At 46.9% G+C, this 24,192-nt stretch overlaps 1 protein-coding gene across 12 annotated transcripts in view; it reads right to left on the reverse strand.

Moving 5' to 3' along the window:
- Positions 1-24,192, reverse strand: part of Spats2l (spermatogenesis associated serine rich 2 like) — a 179,634-nt gene that overhangs the window by 20,975 nt on the left and 134,467 nt on the right. For all 12 annotated transcript variants that reach the window (XM_015994027.3, XM_076550358.1, XM_015994034.3 and 9 more), the window contains one exon: positions 5,635-5,693. In XM_015994027.3, coding sequence (XP_015849513.1) covers positions 5,635-5,693 — 59 coding nt within the window. The remainder of the gene's footprint in view (positions 1-5,634; positions 5,694-24,192) is intronic.

Below are 24,192 nucleotides of genomic sequence, written 5' to 3' on the forward strand. Positions count from 1 at the left end.
CTCCACCTCTAACAAAACTCTCATTAGAGTCCGGCAAAGGATGGAGAGACTCCTTCCTTCCTTTGCATTGTTTTGGGGTTGCTGCACCCCAGGTAGGGAAGGATTTACCCCCATAAGATTATATTTAGAAGACTGTGGTGATATTGTGTTCCCCAAAATATTGTGCACCCTAATAAACTTATCTGGAGTCAGAGAACAGAACAGCCACTAGATACAGAGGCCAGAAAATGGTGGCACACACGCCTTTAATCCTAACATTCCAGAGGCAGAGATCTTCTGGATCTCTGAGTTCAAAGCCACACTGGAAACAGCCAGGCACGGTTACAAGAGCCTTTAATCCCAGGAAGTGATGGTGTAGAAAGCAGAAAGGTATTTAAGGCATGAGGACCAGAACTAGAGCTGGTTAAGCTTCAGGCTTTTTAGAAGCAGTTCAGCTGAGATCCATTTGGATGAGAACTCAGAGGATTCCAGTCTGAGGAAACAGGATCAGCTGAGGAATTGGCAAAGTGAGGTGGCTGTGGCTTGTTCTGCTTCTCTGATCTTCCAGCATTCACCCCAATACCTGGCTCTGGGTTTGTTCTTATTAATAAGACCCTTTAAGATTCAGGCTACAGAAGACCTCCCCCACTGCTTCCCAGGCTCAGAGACCAGCAGTCAGCAGAGCCCTCGACCACTCCCTTCTCAAGTTACCCCAGTTACAGGCTGTTTGTTGAAGTATCCGAGAGACCCAGCCGACCTGAGTCCACCGCCAGTTTCCCCTGGTCTGAGTCCAGTGATAGTGTGTGGGTCAGGCCGGCAACCAAAGGGACATGGAAATGAACTTGGAAAGGACCCTGCACGGTGATTCTCTCCACTCCTACAGCTGCGAAGGTAGCTGGCGTTACACCATGGATCCACCACACCCAGGTCAAGAAAGCAGAAGCCACAGGCGTGGCTGCCAAATGGCCTGGCTCTGGACGATGGACCCATTGAAATGAAGGTTCCATTGGGGCCCAGGCCCTTCTATTCACTGACCCTCTACCTCCTCCTGAGTCTAAGGTTTGGTCATGTTCCAAACCGTCCTACCCTGGACCTGGGGACTAAGAAAGACAGATACAGGGAAGGTGATACCTAATGAGGCTGCAGGCCAGCAACCCATGCCATCTTGACCTTTACTTACTGGTGCCCACTTTAAGTGTCTGCTTGTACTGGAGAAAGGAAAGACACAAGAGTTTAGCTTTTGAGACAGGGATACGGAGTTTACAAGTCTATGTGTGCCCTGCGGCTGGGGCCCCTAGTTGTCCCCCCTGAATGGAGTTTCTATGACAAAACCAGAGGCTTCCTGAAAACACACGAATATTTAGAAAAGAAGTCCCCTCCCAGGAAATGCACAACAGGGAAATGTAATCCAATGGCCATAAAGCAGAAAGTCTGAAAATTCCATCAGAAAGGCTCTGGCCTCTGGGAAACAGACTCCAAGCCATAGGAAGGGACCCTGGGGATTCCCAGCCAGAAATCAGCCAGGCTGCTGGCTGTGCTTAGACACCTGATCCCCAACTACATAAGGACAAGAACTAACCAGACTGTCATTTCACTGACTGACAAAACTCACTGTGGTGGGGGCAGCCCTAATTAAGGCTAGAGGGCTTTAGAGGGGCTAAAACTTGTCTAGTATCCAAAACCTTCAACCTAGGCACGCCCCCTTATTCTGATGCCTGCCATTCTGCCTTATGGGTTAACTCATCTTGGTAACAGCAACATCACTGGGCCCCTGAGCCTACCTGGTGGGTTTGTACTAGTGGCTTAACTAGCTTTCCAAACTAAGAAGACAGGTTAACCAGGACCTAGAGGTAGTAAAAGTTTCCGTTTCTGAATGAAAGCAACAGTTAATGGTCCTATGTAACTGGAGAGGCTTAGACTTACTTCCTATGAGGTAAAGGACACCATGTCTGGCTTGGGGAGAAACATGCTGTTTCTATGCTAACTGATCAGGAGTAATTAGAGAAAATCTTGCCACGGTTGGAGAAAACCTCACAAAGAGAAAGACATAAATCAGGTAATTGATACCAGTCTCTGTTCTCTTGGTCCCCTGGCTAACTACTCTGTATCAGCGCTGACTGGGCCTTTAATTCTCATTCTGATTGGATTAATGGCGGGGACCGACATTTTAAACTATATGGCCAATTATGTACCAATTTAGTAAAATTAATGGTCCTTAGGACCAACCACACCTCTTTAGAGCAGGATGGGTCCATGATTAGACTCACTGACTAAGAAGACCACTGGGGAATCTGGCAGGGCCCCAGGCCTTAGCACAACTGACTCCATGATGGAGGTCCCATCCAGGCCTTATATAAAACTCGGCACATAGACAGCGCCAACCTGAATGAACCCAAATGAAAACAGAGATCTAATCCACCAAAGTCCAACGTCTTCCCATCTTATGTTTTTTTGAGGCAGGGTCCCTTGCTGAACCTGGGAGCTCACTGATTCAGATGGAGTGGCCGGCCAGTGAACTGCAGGGGTCCCGTCATATCTGCCTCTTCAGCGCTGGGATTGCAGCTGTGCACCCTGTTGGTTTTAATGCGGCTTTGGCGGTGGCGGCGCTGTTACCGTGTGAGAAAAGCCCCGAGGCACGACAAAACCCACTATCATAGTTTTATTAGGAGAAGAGAAGGACAGAAACGAGCGTGACCAGGCCTGTGGAAGACTCGTGCAGAGAGAGAGAGAGAGAGAGAAGGCGGGGAGGAGAAGGAGGAGGAGGGGTCTGTGTCCCGCCTCTTATGGATTCCCTTGCACATGCACATATGGGCTTACAGAGCTGCACAATGCATGTGCATAGATTGCGTGATCACACTGTGCGCTGCGAATTACGTGACCATGCAGCGCATGGCTTATGTAGGACGGAAGGCCCCTTACTAGGCTACTGAACTTCGCATGTGCGGTCATGTAGCTGGGGGAGTGGCCGGGAATCCCAACACACCCGATACAGGGCATTTAACAGGAGAGCTCCAACTCAGCCCTCATGCTCTACTCCCTGAGCCCTCTACTCTGGCCCCTCGAAAGTTCCCCTTGTTTTGTGATCTTAGCATTTTTATTACATTTATTTACCTGTTGTGTGCATGTATCGTGTGTAAGCTTGTGCATGACGCAGTGTGTATGTAGAGGTCAGAGGACAAGATGGCCCTCTCCTTCTGTGTGTGGTCCTGGGGAGCAAACTGAGGTCCACAGGCTTGGCAACGAGGGCCATGACCTCCCTTCACCCCAGAAATATTTTAACTAAAAACATTGATTGCTACTTTCCAGAAATGAAAACTGAATTATGGCCAAGGTACAGAGGAGAAAAAAAAAAAAAAGAATTTGATTTAATCTTTCATTCTTGTGCATGTGTGTGTGTGTGTGTGTGTGTGTATGTATGTATGTAAATATATTGGTAGTCAAATGAAAAAGGATTGAGTTGAAAGGCCATTAGACGAACTCATAAGATAAAATCTGGGTAAGACTGAAGCATTTAGAACGCCCAGGAAAAGCACTGCAAAGTACATCTCAAGTGAGAAATGTGGTTGTTGGGTTCCTAGAACATACCAGACTGGATTCAATAGTGAGAAAGGATCAGCCATCCACCCTGTTCCATCTGAGGAATCTTGTCTTGGCTGAAATTTCCAACCCATGAACCTCATCCTGTGTAAGGCTGCCATGGTGCACAGATATTGCCATCTTACATAGATTAGCATAGTATATAGATTGCCATTGCACAGATTGCCACCTTATACACATTACCACACTACACAGATCACCATCTGCACAGACTGTATCTTACACAGATCACCATCACACACAGATCACCATCTGCACAGACCACCACCATACACAGATCACCACTGCACACAGATTACCATCTGCACAGATCACCACCACACACAGATCACCACCTGCCCTGCTACCTGCTGAGTTACTTGTCACAGAGGGGAGATTTAGACATGAGCACATATAAAATAAAACCCAGAATGTTAATATTTTGTATTAAATGTAGGAGAAGTTTTACAGTGATCATGACAATATGAATGTGTTAGTTATTTATTTACTTTTTTTAAAAAATTGAGACAGGGTCTCCTGCAATATAGACCAGGCTGGCCTCTTCAAACTCATAGAAATCCACCTATCTCTGCCTCCCAAAGGCTGGGATTAAAGGGGTGTGTGGCCACACCCAGCTTGTGTTCATTATTCAAGTAAAGAATTTGCTTTATCAGGCAATCTATCTTTATAATTTTAAGTTAAAACATGGATTGGTTTTCTCTTACTGAAGTTGGCGGGTGTTGGCATTTTTGACAGAGTTTGTAAACAGGATTGGAGTATTTTAAGAAAATTTCATTTAGTGCATTTCTGTATTTGAATTATTAATCCTACACAACTCACTTAAAAGCTCGGGGATATTTTGCATGTTTGATTTATCAGTGCATCGCCAGGTTCCTAAAATGCTTGAGAAGAGACAGATATATTAAACACACACATGCCCCATCACAAATATTTAGGCAGCTTTAAGTGGCACACATTTTGTTGTTTTGTTTTTCATCTTGTGAAAGTGTCTAATATAGTGAGCTCCAAGCTCACTATTTTGATACTCTTGCTTCTGCTTCCTGACGGCTGAGATTTTAGGCATGCACCACGACTTGTGGTTTAGGTCATGTTGGGAATCAAACCTGGGGCTTGCTAGGTGAGTGCTCTCTCAAACTGAGCTACATTCCCTAGGCCAAACAGGAGCCACGTCGGGGGGAATTCAATTTGATAAACTTGAGTTACTTGAACTTAAAAGCGAATGAGTTAAAATGACTATGAATGCCATAGTGAGATTGTAAATTGTATGGACTTAAAAAAATGACTGTCTTTAAATTGAATATCTGCTTCCCCCCCAAATCAACGCCAGGGCTGAGGAGATGACTCAGTCGGTACAGTGCCTACTGTGCGATCTCGAGGACCCGAGTTCAAGCCTCAGGTGAATCAGTTCAATCCTGTGGGCGACCTAGCAATCCCATGAAGAAGGCAGGTGCAGTGGTGCACATCTGTAATTTCGGCTCTGGGGGGACAGAGGCAGGTGGATCTCTGGACCATACCAGCTGTCTAGCCAAACTGATGAACTTCAGGTTCATGACGCCTCTTTTTCAAAAAATAAGGTGAAGTGTGGTAGGAGACCCCTGAGGTTGACATCTGGCCTTCACATACATGAGCACACATGGGTGTACAGCACCCTGCATAAAACCGCGAGTTCACACACCCACCCAAACATATGCTACACACATCTACACAGATGTAATAGCAAACTTACTGCCCTTTTAAATATAATTAAATTCAATTTCTGTGTGTGCGTGGAAGTCCCCTTGAATTCACAGAACTCAGCAGACACCTCATATTTCCTCAGTGAATATTCTGCACCGAAAGCTGTGAGGAATGAGCTGTGGCTCTGTCCCTTTGCCAGACGGTGGAGCAGAAACACAGAGATGAATGACCTGCCTGGGTTACGGAGCTCACCCACCAGTATTTCAGTCGGAATTGTAGAGTCTTGCCCCAAATCCGGAACTACCCCTCTTCCCCCCGCCTCCCCCCACAGATTGCTTTGGGACAGGCAGCACCTTATCACCCAGTCACGTGCATACTTACTGGCTTCTTCTTTGACTTTATCCATTTCCGCCATCAGTGAAACTTCTTTGTCAATGATGCTGGAGAAAAACAGAAACAAAAACTTATAAACTCTGAAGAAGCAATGGAAATACACACACACACACAAAAGGATTGTCAGGAAACAAAATTACCCCAAGTATTTTTGTGTGACCATGCCAGGAGAACACCCTGTCTCTAAAACAAGCAACATGGAAGGGATGTCCCTGAGGATAACACAGTGACATCTGCTGATTAAATCACTGTCAACACATCTGAAAAGAAAAGGCCTTTCGACGTCCAGAGCTGTATGGCTTTGCATTTAAATCTGGGTATATTTTTTCCTTACACATTCCAAAGTTCCAAAACAATGATAAGGATTTGAAAAGCTGGCACTTCAGACGCCAAGGACTGTTCCCAAACGTCTCGGTGTTCTTGTTTCTGAGATCCTAGCTTAGAGTGAGGGAGACGGGCCCAGTTCTGATGCAGGTCCTAGGACTACACTTGGACAAGCCTGCTCCAGGGTGCTGTCCCGGCCAGCTCGACAATACATGTGTTTACTTTCCCATCCTCCCAGAACAGCGAGGTTCTGGAGAACTTACTCCAATACAGTTCATTAATTAAAGCAATTATTCAAGTTTATTTCTCTCATCCCAGCCCCTAATTTCCGAGTTCCACTCTCAAGAGAAACAACATATCACAAATACCTTCTATATCCCTTCTCAGATTTGTCTTTAAATCATAGACATGAGCTGCACTTCTAATTTTCATTTGGTCACAAATTATCTGTCTGTCTGTCTACATACGTACATATATCTGAATTTTAAAGACTTGCTGGAATCATAACCACATTACTTTAATCACATAAAACATTATTAATAGCTCAATGGATGCTTCAGTTTTCTACATATTCAGGTTTCTACAGCTGTTCCCTAATTTTTCAGTAGTTTGTTTAAACTGAGATCTAAAATAGACTAGTTCTTGTTTTAATCCACCAGCTCCCTCTCATCTGCTTTCTCATTTCTTTTGCAATTTATTTGAAGGAATCAAGTTGTCCTCAAGAGTTATCCAAAGTCTGAATTTTGCTAATTACATCTCTCTGGCTTTATTAAACCCACTCTTATTATACTTCCTATAAAATTATTAGATGTAGAAATTTTTTTAAGATTCAGGATTGACTTCCTCAGACATAGACTACTTTATAAATGTGTTATATCTTTGTGTATGTGCTGACAGAATTAAACACTTAAATGTTCCTCCAGAAGACAGCTCCAAACTGATTTTCATCACCTAATAAAGACATTGCACTGAATACAAGACATTCTTATTTTTGTTATTAACAGTCATCAACATCATTGTCTAGATGGACACAGTTTGTAAAGAATTCCGATTCATATGAGTCTTTTTTTTTTTTTTTTTAGTGAACTCTTTCTATAAAGAGAAACTTCACAGGCTTGGGCTTAGCTCAGTGTTAGAGCACTTGGCTAGCGTGTCCACAGCTCTGGGCTTAATCCACATGGTGTCTGTCTCTCTCTGTGTCTCTCTGAGACACACAGACACACACAGACACACACACACACATACACACACACATAAACACACAGACAGAGATGGAGGGAGGGAGGCTGAGATGATGACCACTTGTTTGGCGGTCATTAAATATAGTTTGTACAGGTAAGGTAGGTGTTTGATTTTCTTTTTGTACATTTGGTTTTCCAGCTAGTTAGTTCTTTAGCATTCTCCAGAGGCGTCAGCGAGTTATTATTCTGGCTTATATAATTTAATTACAAATTCATGTAATATGTGTTTCAATGCATTGAGGTTATCACTAATTTAGATTGTTCAATCACCTGTACTTTCAAGATTTACAGTGTTGAAAATTTCCTTCTTGGTTATTTGCAAAATTCGTCAAGGTAAGGAGTGGTTTGTGAATGTACCTAACCTTTGGGGACTCTGAACAAGGTATAACCTGAGACTTGGCGAGTGGGAAGTGTCTGCTGTGGAGTTCAGCTCTTTGCAACCAGGAAATGCCAGTGGAAAGTGACCTGTGCGGTGCCAGGCACATTCTCCAAGCCTGGGCTCTGAGCCTAGGCCCTCAGCTATAGACAGCATCAGGAGTCCTCATGACGCACATGGCTTCAGGTCACTGGGTTTGAGCACTCTTGTGTAAGCAATCTTCTGTATCGTCTCTATTGACAGTACACAGGCACGGCGACAGTTTGTCTTAGATATGGGAAATGCCCAACACGGACGGGTTAGATGGGGAGGAGGAAGTCTCTACCCCATCCCTGCCTTGGTTGACCGAGTCCCTTTCTCTGAGAGTCTTCACTGTTACAGGTGTCTCATGTTTCTTTGAAGGTCCACGTCTATACAAACCAGCACATCCTGAGCAATGTATACGGTGCCAGATGCGCCACTAGACCTCGGGTTCCAGTGACTACCAAGTAGATGTACCTTCTCTTGTCAAGTCTACAAATGCTGCCATCATAGAGATAAGCGTGGTGCTTATTTGAGTGTATAGTTTTACGACTTTCTTAGGGTGGGCACTTGCATTTTAGTCCAGGGAGACAAAGGTTAATAGATAAGCTGTTAGGGAAATAAGATGAGATCCCAGTCAGGAGCTCAAACTGCAAATAAACTAACTACTCTGCCTGGGAATAGGTTTTAAATTTTCACTCCCTCAGAAAGGGAGGAGAGAGAAGATTCAGCAAGAAGGCTGAGAGCCAGGAACAATGGGGGGGGGTTAGTCGAAAGAACCCCCAGGAGCCAGGCCATTTTAAGTGCCATCTTAAAGGGTTGCTGTGGCCTTGCACACAGCAGTGGGATGCCTGAGTCATCTTAGGCTTGGTGTGGATGGCTTGAGTGAGCATGGGTGCACACACATACACTGAAGAAGTGGCTGGGTTTCACACCTGGGGTGATGCAGGGATGAACAGATGGGAAGAGGCAGAGTCTGAGGGCACACCAGGTGAGAGAATGCAAAGCCCACTTGCACCCCCAAACTCATGCATTATCTTGAAATAGGCTCTGGATTTCCAGAGAACACAGAAAGGTAGGCCAGGAAGATTCATGTGGGCCCAAGAGGCTGGACAACCCCAGCCGACTCATGGGTTCACAGAACAACGGGGTCACATGAGAGTGGCCAGTAACTTGTGCTGCCGGCGCGTCACAAACAGAGTGACATGGAGTTTGGGGCGCTGTTCAGCGATATGGTGCAGAGAGAGAGACAGACAGAACTGGGAAGAGCCACAAAACATTAACTCAACTCATCGGGTCAATATTTGCTAAGTGTTTGCCATGTGGCAGTCAAGGGTTTTGGAGCTGGGTGGGGGGCGGTTGGGGGGTACAGCTAGGAAACAAAGAAAAGGGACAGTGGGGAGAAGGAAGTGAGCGAGTCAAGATTTCTTTGATCCTCACGGCGGCGTCTGCATTCTTTTTGCAGAGATGTGAGAGGACCCGAAGGACTCACCAAGGGGGCGCCACAGAGAGGAGAAAATGGTGACGGTCAGAAGAAGGAATATCTAGCAGACTTCTGAAGAGAGCTGAAGGTCTGGAGATAGACACAGCGCACACGTGAAGGGAAATGCATCCAGTGGACAAGGTTGGCCTCGCCTCGGGAGGCTGGTAGTTGGGAGAGGGGCAGACCATCACAGGACGCCAGTATGCTCCCCAGAGCTACCAGCCCTCACCATCCCCATCCCTTGGCAGAGAACCGAGCCCGGAAGTCACGAAGCCTGTAGGCTGCACATGCTGGGCAGGGAGACTGATGTAGGGAAGAGGCTTTGTTAAGTTCTTCACCGGCTACACGATCCTGCTAAGTGTTTGTTGGTAAGATTTGTTAACCTAACATTGTGCTCAGAGAGTTAACAAGATGGGCATCGGTGGCATAATACACAGCCCCAGGTGGAACACATATTAAACAAAGCCGGAGAGTCACGCAGGGGTTGGTTCAGACCTTCTGGGCTGGCAACAGGAGGGACGAAGGTTTACACAATAAACTCTTAATCTGCTTAATGCGCACCCTTGGGGACGTGGAAAAGCCCGTGACGTTGGCATCGGACCATGCTTCCATTCCCATGGGTGTTTTAGCGAGGGGAGGTCGTCGTCCTGTGTTTCAGCAATTCAGCACTGCTTGCTCTCCCTCCCTCCCTCCCTCCCTCCCTCCCTCCCTCCCTCCCTCCCTCCCTCCCTCCCTCTCTCTCTCTCTCTCTCTCTCTCTCTCTCTCTCTCTCTCTCGATATGAGACTGCTTTCAAACCTCACGCACAAAGGCAAGCCCAAGGTTTTAGCTCTGACCTGAGAGACAGGCGCACACCAAGCTCAGGACTCTGCATCAGGAGCGGCCACTTGACCGTCCCCCAAGAGTCTCATCACACTGGACCCCCGGTTCGCGGGTTTTGCTTGTAAGGCGTGAGGCTTAGGGAAGGGAAACGAACGCAGCGGATGAATTAGTACAGGCTAGTCTGTCCCCTTGGAGAGCGTCAGACAGCAAGGAGCCATCCACACATCACCCCGAGCCCCAGACGAAGAGCAGGTCAAGACAGAATGGCCACGTCTACAGCCTTTCAGATGGCCCCACAGCCTGGGTGTCCCAGTCAGCTTGGAGAGTGATTCAATCAGGGCCATTTGCATGACTCAGTCTTCTCAGAAGGTCAAGGTTAGGCACATCCCGAAATGCTGCTGGGGGACGACAGCCACAGGCTGGATGGGGACTGAGGGCATCTCGTCAGAAATCTGGCTCGGAGTTGTCAGAGGGGAAGGATGGGAGGCCCCTCTGAGGGAGAGGGCATCAGTGCACCCACCACAGTCCTGCCGAGGAAGGAGAGGCCACTCTTGCTTTTGAGGTTTTCCTGGTAGGGAGACATCAGCTTGCAGCTGCCTCAAGGCAAGAGCCAGTTCTTACTAGTACTGAGTGCTGATTGACTCGGCCAGGCCCATCAGCTGATGGGCCAGCACCGTATAGAACAACTTTTTTTTTTTTTTTTTTCCCGAGACAGGGTTTCTCTGTGTAGTTTTGGTGCCTGTTCTGGATCTCGCTCTGTAGCCCAGGCTGGCCTCGAACTCACAGAGATCCGTCCGGCTCTGCCTCCCGAGTGCTGGGATTAAAGGCGTGCGCCACCACCACCTGGCCATACAGGACAATTTTACTGAAGCCTCCCAATGCCCCAGGAGGCAGGAACCCTGCTCCACCTCTACCACAGAACCTTGGTACATGCCCTCTGCCTCAAGGACAATGTCCCACCTCCTCCCCAAACTCCTTTCTTCATCTAATGAACTCTTTCTTCAAATCTTTGCTTTTAACGGTCACTGCCTCAAAAACCTCTGACTGAGTTTTTAAAACCTTCACCTGTATGCTCTTATTCTGTTTTGGATATGGGTTGTTCAGTAGTGGCTGAGCTGTGAAGAATCATACCTAAATTTCTGTGGCATAACAATGATGGGGCTTCTTAACAGGCATACTTGTAGTGCTTGCATATAAATCATGTCTGTGTAAAAACATATACACTTTTGGGCATGGACTGGCCCTCATCATTTAAGATACAAGCTGAGGAAAAAAACTGTTATGATATTCGCCAAGCGCGGAGGCTCTGACGCAGGATCAAAACAGGGAGTTGGTGATACTGTCTGCTGAAATGTGTGCTTTCCCATTAATCCAAGAGCCTAAGTGCGGAGTGGTCCTATCTTCCAGTGGTGATCCTCAGCACTTGACAGAAACACCTAACTCTTTAATTGGCTTCGACTTAAGATGCATCCCGCATGTTCTCCATCAGCGGAATGAACATAAAATCCACGCTAAACTCACGTGTTTCAGACGTACCTTTCTACCCTCGCAAACACATCTTCTCCTTTTATCTAAACTACTTGGATAATAAAATTTTATCCTGTGGCCATAAAAAAGCTTTTATTACCAAAGCAATAAGGCCTAAAGAGGAGAGTACCATGGCGAAAACTTTATAGTTTATTATATAGTTAATCACAAAGATAAAGTGTCATTTCATAAAAAAAAGTTCCCAGTGTCTTGGTTCTTTCTACAGGGAACTAATAGCAATGATAGAAGGAATCAGAAGGGTTCTTCAGTCAGAATCTGTTTGTGACTTTCTGCTCTGTGGAAGACTCATCTTTCATTCTGGAGACCAAGGCACAGAGTGACAAAAACCGCTTTTTCTGGGAGCCTAAACGAGCCTCACAGGCCTGCGTTCTCACAAAGTAAAGATGCTGTGGTAGGCAGGCCCCTGCGGGGCCACCCTGGTTGAGAGCGGGCTGGTCAACATAGAGGACGGAAATTTCGCAGATTCCTCAAACAGGACTTCAACCAGTGTGGGCAGCCGCTAGAACCGGATGTCGAGGAGTTAAAACGAGGCCTGCTCCACCTCTGATACTCTGCCTCGGGGAGCCTGCAGGCAGAGAAACTGCTGGAACCATCGGATCCCAGACCACTGTGGTTCGGAAGCTTCCCATGGATAAAGTGCCTGAGCGGGAACCCCTTCCGCTGATTGCCCACTAGGCAGACACAAACTGGGAGCACCAGGAGACAGGCAGAGCAGGCAGGCTGTGGAAGGAACCTGGATCCTGGCCTCTTAGTGCAGAAAGGTGAGGTGCTGGGGAGGAAGGCGGATAAGGGATTGCTTCCGTCCCTCCTGCCTGTACCACACAGCATAAGTATGCAAATGAGTGAGAAGCCTTAAAGCCAGACTTCTGGGTATAAGGGCCCTCCCCTCCCCGTCTCTCTTAAATTAGAGAAAGAAAAGTAATTTAAGAGCGTTCCTCCCACTCTGGGCTCTGCTCCTTATTACTGTGGAGATAAAGAATTATGGAGTTCCCTGGGTTGGACCCTGCTGGTGGCCTCTTAAATGCCCTGGGGCTGGGGAGTTTTTCTTGTTCTTCACCAGCTTGAGTACGGAAGGGAGGGGGTCCATGCTGTTCAAAATCTTAGCAGTCTTCATCCCTTGGGATGAGGGGCTTGTGCCCACCAGGGAAGAGCAGAACTTCCCTTATATGTGAGGGCCATGAGTACTTGACCCATGGGCCCCGTTTCCAACCCAACTCAAGTATTCCAGCCGTTCTTGAGGCCAGGGCAGAACTAGTTCAAGACTTCAGCTCAGCCACTTCTCAACTATTACAGCTACCAACAGAGCCTCTTCCTTGGCTTGGGGACTATAAACACAGCGAGAACACGTGTGTTTCTGTAGTCCTAGGCCGGGAGGGTCAGCAGCTCTAGGTGCAAGAGACACCCCTCAGTCGTACAAGCGGCCCACCCCCAATTCCGTTCTCCACCGTAAGAATCCTTCCACTCTGTCCCCCTCCTACGCTCTGGGCTGGCTGCAGGTGTCGACGCTCACTCTTCACTCCCCACACCATTCTGTCCCCAGAAGTCTACTCCAGTAGAGAAATACCTCTCCTCCCCACTCCCACTGTGGCGGATTTAACCCTGAGCTCATTCAAAAGTAGCTGGCTGTATGAGTTGTTTACATCTTAGTTGCGTTGCTGGGATTCCTGGACTCACATCCTCTATACATTTTTTTTTTCTTTTTGCATTTTACAACAACTCCAATTCTGTTCCTCACTGGAAAAAAAGTGGATTTTGTCCCTTGAATATAACAAAGGCGGCAAGTGGATCTTTCTAAAGGTTGAACTCAACGGTGCCGTTCGGTAAACACACAAACCCAGCTAGGTCTCCAGTGTGGAGACTTGGGCTGGAAGAGCCTTTCAGAGTTGTCCACTAACAGAACCATCAGAGAAGTAAGGTGGCTGACCTTCCTGGCATGAAGCCCCCTCAGCTACAAGGCCACGCAGACACCCCAGATCTGAACAACTGCTCCCAACCTATCACTCGGGGTGAGGTACCGGAGATGACACGGTGGGCTCATCTCTTTTCATCTGCAGAGTTCGTGTTTGGATCCTACAACGACAAGTATTTGACTGTACCGTTTGAACTGCATTTTGGGAATGATGTGTGAAGATTTAGTGTGTAGACTAACTCCGACACTTACCAGACTCTGGAGTTCCTCAAAACATAATTAATTCAATAAACAAAATTCAATAAACCCCCCCAGGGACTCATTTATCTTCTTGGAATTTTGAAAAGGACAAGAGTTAGAAGATCCTTTAAGTCTGCAAATCCACAACACCAACTGTTCAGCTAGGAATATGTGGCTTTCGTTACTAAGTGTCTTTGTTAATTATGTCTTAGGTTGCTCTCTTTCTCTGGAAAGCACTAGTCGAGAAAATAACTGCATTTCAGGTTCACTATAAAAAAAAAAATAGGACTTAGCCCTCCACCTCTTTTAGAGCAGCCCAAGAGAAGAAGCTTGAAATGGACGCCAACTGTCTTATCACACAGGCATAACATCTGGACATCTGACTAACATTCTTTTCTGCACTTTTACTTCATCTTACATGCTCATTTAACAAGCGGAAAAAAAATACAGACAGCAAGGTGAAATCAAACATTTCAGAATAAAACAGAGCAAGACAAAAATCATTCTTGGTCTCGTGCACAAAATGGAGCCAACCACTCTCAACACCCTGTTATATTTTCTTCCCGAAACATTCTGGGAAAACCAAGAGGGGGGCGGGGAAAGTTATCTCTGCAGATGCCATCCTAGATGTTGCACACGAATTACTTGGGAATGGAAAGTGTAAGAGACTGCTGTGGTACCTGAAGGATCAGAAGCGCTGTCGCATCTAAGCCAAGGCAGCCAGGCCTGGCCTTGACTGCCCCTGGCTATCTGGCAGGTTTTATAGTTCCTTTGGCTCTCACTGAAGAACAGAGGGAGGGGAAAATGCATACCGGGACCCTCCACACAAGCACGCCACCACTGTCTCAGTAACACCCCGCTCTACATCCCTCCACCCTGGGAAGGCAAATAGACACGAAACTCTGAAAAGCAGACGTTCTTAATCTCCTGCATACAGATGAATGGTTGATGGAGTTTTCAGATTTGAAAGGCATGTGTTCTCGACTCATCTACTGATGGAGCGAAGCCTGGGGAATTTAGTCCTTCCAGGCAGACTGTGGTCTTTCATGCTGCTGCTTCCTTCAGTATGGAATCTCCCCTTCTTTATCTGGCAAATTTCTAGCCTTCCTTCAAGATTCAGGTACCACCTCCCCGATGACCCCTTTCCTAAACAGCCAGCCGGGGCTTATTGCCTCCCACTTCTTCACAGGCCTCCACCTGCCCCTGTACCACACCGCTGGTCCACAACGTCCACTGCACTGCCTGTTTCTGTCTGCGCCCACCAGACATGGCCTCTTAGGGAAAGCGGTTGGCCCTGTCCTTCAGTATCTGTACCAGTATTCTCCAACTGTGGTGCGCAGACTCGGCTGCTCAGTGTAACTCACTGAATGCAGATTCCAGGGCCCTACACTTGTGGAACCAGCATCTCTGGGGAAGGGGAAGGGCTCAGATGCTCCCCATTCACAAACATGTCTGAGAAGTGCCACCAAGAGCACAATCTTCTGCCTATGAGATGAATGGATGAAGGGGGGGGGGGGGAGAGAGAGAGAGAGAGAGAGAGAGAGAGAGAGAGAGAGAGAGAGAGAGAGAGAGAGATAGAGATGAAGCGAGGGTGAACTGTCTTGGTGGCACATGTGGCCATTCAGAATTGGGAATTCCTTTATTTCACTTCTCTCTTCACCCAAGGAATAGCAAAGTCATGGCTAGATTCTCATATCCCGTCCCCGAGATCCAGCACATTCTAAATGCCCACAAGGAAACACAGCATCTTCCAGACAGAGCAGGGCTAACACAACACATACACTCAGAGACACACAATCTCTGCACGGAGTTCAAACCAGACAGAACCCCAGCACTGAGACGGGGGAGTGGCCAAAAAGCCCCACCCCTAACCAAGAAGCTGTTTACAGTTGATACCTGATGGGAGCGGGAGAATCAGTTTTCTCCAACAGACAGTCACTGCATGTATCACCTCACTCCAGGGCAGGCCGCATGCCCAGGAGTAACTGGCCAACACAGAATGGACTCCATTTTTTTTTTTTTTTTTTGGGTACACTTTATGTTTTGTCTGATTGTTTTTGTTTGTTTTGATTTTCTTTCTTTTTGGAGAGAAAGAGAGACAGAGAGGAGAGAGAGAGGAGAGAGGAGAGCAGAGCATGAGGGGGTGGGTAGGGAGGTAGAGGAGATCTTGGAGGGGAAAATATATGAGTATAATATATTTTATGAAAGAAAATTTTAATTAAGGAGAGCTGAAGGGTAACTTCCCGCCAGTGTCCCAGGGTAGAGGAAAGAATGTTCTTAAATGCTATGCTAGAAAAGAAAGACTTAAGTGAGTGTCCATTGGGGAGCAGGCTAGTCATTTTCTGGAATGATCTGACAAGCTTACTGACTTACACAGAAATACTCATACTGTGCCTTGGCTTCACAGCTGAGTCGATGTAAGAAACTCAATCGGCTTCTGAGCTAGAATATATAAAACGGAATTCAAGCCCCATTCTGCCTAATTCCATGACACATGCTTCCTAATTAAGTGGTTAATAAACCCTGGAGAGTGCGACTTTTATTAGAATATGGCCTAGTACGAATCAAGAGTTTACAGCCGTTGAAATAAGAAAGCCGCACCCATGGAAGGAATTCCATTGCTCCCACTTCATGTGCAAGTTTGCTGTATCATTTGTTGTTGTCTACCTGACTAATTGTCCAGAGTAACTCTTGAGTCCTACTCCCTACTAGTCTCATAGGTCAAAAAACAAACAACGAAACAAAAAACTCAAGACCCATTCTCAAATTACAATATAGAATAGCTCTCCTTCAATATTATAAGGCATTTGCTGTCTATGACCATGCTTTAAGAAATTCATCTTAGTTTGCCTCTATCTCTCTCCTTCGGAGACAGGGTTTCCTTGTGTAGCCCTGGCTGTCCTTGAACTTGTTCTGGGGAGCAGGCTGGCTTTAAACTCACAGAGATCCGCCTGCCTCTGCCTCCTGAGTGCTGGGATGAAAGGCGTGCGCCACTACTGTCAGGCTGTATTATAAATTCTTGAAAGACCTACCCTACAGGGATATGCAGACAGAACACTTTGCTTAATTTCGCCTCCTATTTCCATTCTAAGACGTCCAACAGTCACTTCTTTTCAGCAGAGTATGACTGGCTAGTTGACTGGCAGCCTTCATCTGCTGAAAAGATTCAGACGTCTTTTCAGATTTCAGAACAAAATCAGAAGCAATGCTGAGGCAAAGCAGGCCGCAGTGAAAGCCAAGCAGACTCCCAGGGCCCGCTGCGTGTGGCTGACATAACGTATGGAGGTAATCCACACCCAGGGCCCAGGAAAGCTATTAGTGTGAGGCGCTGTTTACGCTGGTTTCCTGGGACTTTACCTAAACCGAAAAGGCCAGTTCAGTACTTTCTGTATTTATCGGCCTGCTCTTCCTTCAACTGATTCATTCAGGCCCAGCAGTGGCCCGGGGGAGACATCGAACGCTGCGGAGAAAAACCGGAGGGAGGAAGAAAATAGGAAAAGGGAAGCTTCCACCGCCAAAGAGCGAGCTGCACCTATTCAGAGTGACATATATTCACAAACGAGGCAAGATCTGGAAGCGCACCGTACCGCGGGGACTCGCCAGCCGCAAAGTCGCAGGAACCTTGAGTTCCTCGTGTTCTGAGGTATTTGCCCTTTCCACAGTTTCCGAATGCATCCTGGAGCCCACTCCTGCTTATTACACTGGCGCAGGGCGAGGGAAAGGAGTCATTTTGGGCAATTTGTCAGCTAGATGGCCACAAAATCCATCCATATGGCTCTCTTGAGGCATAAATATATTTATTAGCCTCTTTTATTATTGTCTCCACGTATCCTTTGCAAGTGTGTGCTCATTCTCACGCTGTGTTCTTTTAATATTCTCAAATAATACGGGCTATTGGGTGTGGGGGAAGGAACAGGTTTATTTAATTTCCTTTGTATAGTGTCTTGTACAAGGCACAAACAGGTGGGCACTGAGAAAAACCATTTGATGAGAAAGAAAGGGATTTGTAAGGAAGTCTGGTTTGGATGGGTTTTGATGGTTCCGAAGATTGTCTTCACTTTCAGAGCGGAAAGACATAAAAGCCTTTTATTACATTTTAAAAATAAAAACACAATTCAAACTTCTGACTTTTATTAAAAAAACACACACACACACACAAACAAAAACTGAAAACCACATAACCCGATCTCTTGATTTTGTTCTTCCTTATGTGTTTGGGATTAAGGCTGGCAAAATCTAGTAATTGTTTCGCACACTTCTTATAATTAAATAGGGAATTGAAAGCATTGTGCAATCATTATGTAGCCATGCCAAACAGCCGAAAGGCCTCCTCAGGTCATTCTCGTGCTAGAGACCCCATTATAAATACATCTTACTGAAAGGGACATGGAAAAGCATCAGTTCGTGACTGGACAATTAAACTACACCAGGTGCCAGCACTCCAAGGCACACACTAGTAATGCTCACTGTCTTTGCCACATTGGCTTTACAATGGGATTCCCACTCATTCCCCACGCCTCTATCAAGATCCCTCACGTGACTGAACTCAATGCCAAATCGACTTGTTGCCATCTGTTTTGTGATACAGATCAAATTCTAGGGTCATTTTTAAAAAAAGAAAACAAAAAACAAATATGTGTCATTCCTATCAAAGTATATGTAGCTCCATAATGCTAATGATTCTCTTAATTAAGGGAAGGTAATTAAATGACCAAGTATTTGCTCAACCACCACCGGACCATAAGCTATCCAAAAAGACCTTCTGCTTCCATGCAGTTCACACAGAACAAGGGCTTGATCACAGTATGTCACTGGCATTAGAGTGGCTGGACATGAGCCACGTACGCCTGGGAACACCAAGCGATACCGCTGCCTGCCTGAAGCCAAGGAAGACTGTCCCCCAACAGGTGCTTAATGGAACGGTTCCCCACTGTACTTCTCTTTACATGCCTCAGACCTCTGTCCTAATCCTGGTCTTCACTGTGATATTTGGCTTTACTGTAAAATGAGAAAAAGACTCCGGTAGAGACAGAATGGCTAACGAGAGTGACTGCCTGTCATTAGCTACAACCTCCAGTTCTTAATTTTTCCATTTCCTCCTAAGGACTGACTTGAATCCTATAATGAAAAAACAGACCAGAAAAAGCAAAGCCTTCAATTTTCAATACTACAATATAATTGTTTTTTTTTTTTTCTTTCTGATCTCAGGGAGGCAAAAATGTAATTTGACCTTTAAAACGTGTAGCTGGAAGGGTTATGTTTCGGGCAGTATGGGGAAAAAGATTTTCTTACCACTGATTGAAAAGGGAAGGCTCTGTGGTAAGAGAGCGATGGGAAAGAAAATCCCCCTTCCTGCATCCCCACTACTGGCCTTGGAGAATGGGGTAACAGAAGTTAGATTCTCACAGTGTTGCAGAGTCTGTCTTTCCCTCAAGGAGGTACCTCAGAACATGCTGCATTCTCTTCCACTGGGGAATTCTCGACATCTTGGACCAAACATGTCCTTGTTATTGGAGAAGGGAAGGAGGAGGACCAGCGGAGAGGCCGTCCTGTGCACCCTTGGCTGGTTAGCAGTGCTCCTGGTCTCACCTCGTGCTTCCAGAGGCTGGTGACACTCCCTCCCTGCAGCTGTGACAGTCAACATTATTGCCAGACCAACTGTCCCCCAGAGGGGGGAGATTCACCAGCTGAGAGACATCGTCTATGCTGGCTTCAGACGACTTGCCGTCCCTTCCACAAGATCTAGTGATTTTCAACTGTTACAGGACCCCAACGAAAACCACCTGGATTTAAAACCCCACGAACAAGTCTTCATTATCCATTTGTCTGTTGATGGACAATTAGGTTGGTCCCAATTTCTTGCTATAGTGAATAAAGCGGCAATACGCTTGGCAAATTTCCTACAATCACAACAGTGAAAATTAGCCCTAGAGAAAAAATGATGGATTTATATAGGGGTAGAAAAAGCCCCAAGTGAGTGAAGTTCTGAGTGAAGCTGAGCTGGCCATGTCAAAGACCCCAGAGCCTAAGACCTATGGAGTAACGGCAAACTCTTCTCTCCAGGAGGAGAGGCTCAGCGGGAAACGGCAAAGCCTTTCTATCTGGTCCACGTGTGGATGCTGATATTGCATGCAGAACATGTCCACCATAGCTTTCTCCCATCCGGATGTTTACAGCACGAAGACTGTTCGCCTACAGAGATTGCTCCTACCTAGATTGGTTAAACCCATCTCCTTGATCCCGCTGTACACTGTAAACCCCGCCTCCTTGTTTATCTGTATGCAATGGCCCCACCTCCCTGCTCAGCTCTATAGAACAAACATGCTGAGCTGCCAGGGTGCTGCGGGTTTCCCGTCAGAGTCTAGCCCACCGGAGCCCAGCTTCTGGTCTGTTTATCTGTCTTTTCCTTACTTCCCTGCCGCCCCAGCCAGGTTCACCCCTGGAGCCATGTTGGATGCACTAGACTTAGAACGTATAATACCAGTTGGGTGGTGGTGGCACACACCTTTAATCCCAGCACTCGGGAGGCAGAGCAAGGCAGATCTCTGTGAGTTCAAGGCCAGCCTGGTCTACAGAGTGAGATTCAGGACAGGCTCCAAAACTACACAGAGAAACCCTGTCTTGAAAAACCAAAAAACAACAAACAAACAACAACAAATATATAATACCAAGTGAGGACACAAGCTCAGAAAGAAAAATACTGCGTGTTCCCTCACACTAGCCATAACACACAGGCACATATGTAAACAAGTGCGCATGTAGGTACGGTATAACATGCAGGACAGAAAATGAGCATTAGGTGGTGAGGAAGGACCATGGAGACAGAGCACACCCGAGTCACGAAAGAGGATACACAGCGAACTACTTTTCTAGTTCTAACTCTGTAGGGATTTTTTAGTGGTGGATCAACGTATAAAAATACAACCAATACTGAAATAGCAAAATCCAATGTGAAGTTCCGCAGCGTCTTCCGGATGCCGACTGCCAATGTGTCGAGGGTCACTGAGATGTAGGGTTAGATGCTAATTTCAGTGCGTGATGGATTTTATCTTAAGCTCTTTAGACCCAAGTTGTAAGGAAAACACCACCCCAAACAAACAGAGAAGACGAAACTGAATTCTGGGGCCACAGAAGTAAGTTCGAGGGTGATGCTTTTGTAAAGGGTGGCCGAAAAGCCATAGGAGTGTTTAACTACTAGAGTGTGATGTGGAAGCAAATATTAGATCTTAGGCACTGTCTCCCAGGAAATAGTAAGCTACACACACACAGACCTAAGAAGCGTGGAAAAACCAGAGTCTCAGCATTGTGAGTAACACCTGGCACCACACAAAAGCAGTGACAAGGCGGGAGGAGGGGATGAGTGTCTGGAGCTGGTGACAGGGAGGGCTGGTCACCAGCTCGCAAGAGAGCTGTGCTGCATGGTACACCTCCTGACGTGGCCTCAGACTGCAGTGGCTCCGAGGATGCCCATCCCAATAACTTGACACTCTCTGGGTGTCTGAGGGGCAGCACTGGGGTCAGATGTCACTGTGACTGGGTGATTCGGAAACACAAGCCTCACCGGTCACTTCCTGTTGGGAGGCCTCCTCAAGCTCACACCCCCGAAAAGACCACCGTATTTAAAAATGTCAAAGAGATGATATCTGCCTGGTGCATAGGGCCACCCGGCCAGCTAGGGTGAGCACGTGTGCACAAAGCCTTTGCTCAGATACCCGCAAGGCTTCAGCAGCAGGTGGTGGTGGGGGGGTCGGGGGTGCAGGTAAAAGATAAATTCCCCTGCAAATAGCTAGTTCTTCAACTTGGGAGTCTCACACTAGAATCCGTCTTTTGGTGAGGGGCCAGGATCGCTAGAGAGCATTTGTTACGTGCAATTACGTCATTCTGGGTGTGGAACACATCTTCACGAGGAGGAGGATGAGGTCATGAACTATGGAGGCAGATCGGCGAGTTTCAATGAATAAGAGACGATGTGGAGACATCAGGAGCTCTGGCCTGAGGGGGCGACAGGAGGAGCCCCCGGCTGTGAGGGAGGAATAGACAGGAAGGAGGAAGAAACGAACTGAAAGGTGGCAGAGAAAGGGGAAGCAGGCAAGGGCTGAGACTCACGTCTCACCCTGGATTTGGCTCCGGGCTACACCCAGCCCCTGCTGTGGTTTGAATAGGAAAGGGTCTTCATAGGATCCCAGGTTTGAACACTTGGTTCTCTCCCGGTGGCACCGTTTGGGGAGGCTCGGAAACTTTTCGGAGGTAGAACCTTGCGGGCGGAAGTAGGTCACTAGGGGCGGGCCCTGAAGTCACACAGCTTAGCCTACTTGCTGTCAGCTCTCTGCTTCCTGACCGTGCATGTGACGTGACCCAGCCTCTTCATGGTCTTGCGGCTGGGCCTTTCTTACTGGGATGGAGCGTATCCCTTCTTAACTGTGGACCCAAACAAAGCATTCCTTCCTTAAGGTGCCCTTTGTGCTATTGGGCTGCAGCAATGAGAAGGGTATTCATTAGCCTTTCTCTAGGGAAAGGCACACAAGACGTAGGGACAGTGTGGCCTCTTGCTACGGAAATGTGTGCTTTGACTGCCTTTTTTTTTTTTTTTTTTTTTAAAGTAAAACAGCTTAAAGTGGATTGTCCTCCATCCCTCAATCTCTACACCTCATTGCTAACCCCCCCCCCCCCCCCCCGCCACTAGTACACACACTACTTTCCTGGCTCCAGACCAGCTTCCGTCTTCCTTAAGAGTGCTCTTAATTAGATGTTAAATTGACAATAACACCTAACAGGATTTTTATAGCTCTATTTTGGGATACTTTCTCTCCCGGCATATGGCAGAAATATTGAGTGTTATTATACTTCCTCAATGTTTTTTCAATTTCATGTTTTATTGCTCATTTTGAGTCTTCATAATCAACTTGGACACACAAACACTGGGTTTGTGATGGGAAGCTAGACTAGTCGACACACAGAGCAATTACATCTGGCAGCTAAGATTCCAAAGGATGACTATTTTCCAGATGTGGTAGGAGGCCAGTCGTGCCAAAGAGAACCCAGATGTTTCACGTTAGTTCCTGATATTACTTTTTATGCTCCTGTTGCCAAGTTTATCTTCTGTTCAGACGTAGTGGGAGAGGATCATGTTGTCTTGGTTACTCACTCAGATCCCCAGTTCTTTCTGAGAAGGTGGGAATGCCCCATGGATGGCCACTTAGCCACATGGGACTGTGTCCAGGTGAAACGCCAATGTTGTATTATAGCTACTTAGTGGTTTTCTTCAGTAACTGTATTGGGCAAGTGTTCTTCACAACCTGCTTGGGAAGGGTGAATACCCAGCTCATTTGGCCCTGGTGTGTCCTCCGTAAGGCCGGAGGATGTTCAGCAACCACCTTCTCCTAGTTTCTGGAAGTCACCATTCCCATGGACTTCATCGGGAGCTTTGGCGGGACACACTCAAGCAGAACGCGTGTCCTCAAGTTGGCAATTGGAGGCAAAGTGAAATCTGTTTTCGTGTCTTACATTTTTTAAATGTTTTATATTAGATGCATGTTTTTATACATTTATTTATTTCTAAAGGACCTGCTACTGAGCACTTGGGAGTTAGGAGGACTGGGTGATCCAAATAAGGACCAGAGGACGGACTTAGGGGTGGGATCACTAACTCAGGCCGCTGAGGGTCATCTGAGTTAATTACTCTTCCAGAACGAGCAGTTTCTTCAGAAAGCCGGAGGACGTGGCCCACGCGTTCCAAATCTACAGGAATCCCCTCTCTGGGTGAGCCCAAGGGTTGTCTGTATTTACACTGGGGGTGCTAGGCACACGACCCCCTCTACTGCCTCCCGTATGTGACTCAGCCATCAGTAGGGAAACTTCTTCCCCACGTCTTCTGGGGCCTGATATTTTCATGAGTACCACAATTCCTAAAATTCATCCTTCCCTCCCCCTTAGGAGACAAGAGGGAGACTCTGTCTTAGTTCATCACTGTGCTGCCTGGGCCAAAGGCTTGTCTGGAGCAGAAGCCAAGTTTCCCACTTGGCAGAAATGCATGCAAATGGCTACGCTTAGACGGTAATTTGGTTTTATTTTTAAAGTTAGCACACATCGTTGTGGAGTGGTTTTTAAGGGTTAGGTCAGAAACGGAGTGTTGGGGTTTACTTGGTAGCCACCCCATATAGCAAAGGGTTGAACGACATGCTTTCTTCTTTTGATTTGCAAGGCAAGCGTCCTTTTGTCTTGCGGGGGACGTTTTAGCACGGCAGGGCTCGTTCAGTACCCATCTTCCCACCAGGTTAAAGTGGAAGGGGAATCCAGAACAGAGAAATCACACACAACTTGCGTGGCCACTGGCTTTCCTGCGCCACACTTTCACCAGTTGAGGAGTCAAAAGCTCAAAGAATCCGTTGTAAATCTCCAGCGGTCTTGTGACCCGTGTGCTGTTCATTTTTCACTAATACACAAAACGAAGTCAATAAAAAGCCGCCACAGCAGCGGGAGGAGAGGCAATTCAAGGTCACTGATCCACTTGGTCAGCTGGCGCCTGAGCCACTCACATGGAAGGCATCACAAGGGGCCCTCAGAGGAAGCGCTTACTCTACAGT

This window comes from Peromyscus maniculatus, chromosome 13 (assembly GCF_049852395.1).
Source record: "Peromyscus maniculatus bairdii isolate BWxNUB_F1_BW_parent chromosome 13, HU_Pman_BW_mat_3.1, whole genome shotgun sequence".
In the NCBI taxonomy this organism is placed as follows: domain Eukaryota; kingdom Metazoa; phylum Chordata; class Mammalia; order Rodentia; family Cricetidae; genus Peromyscus; species Peromyscus maniculatus.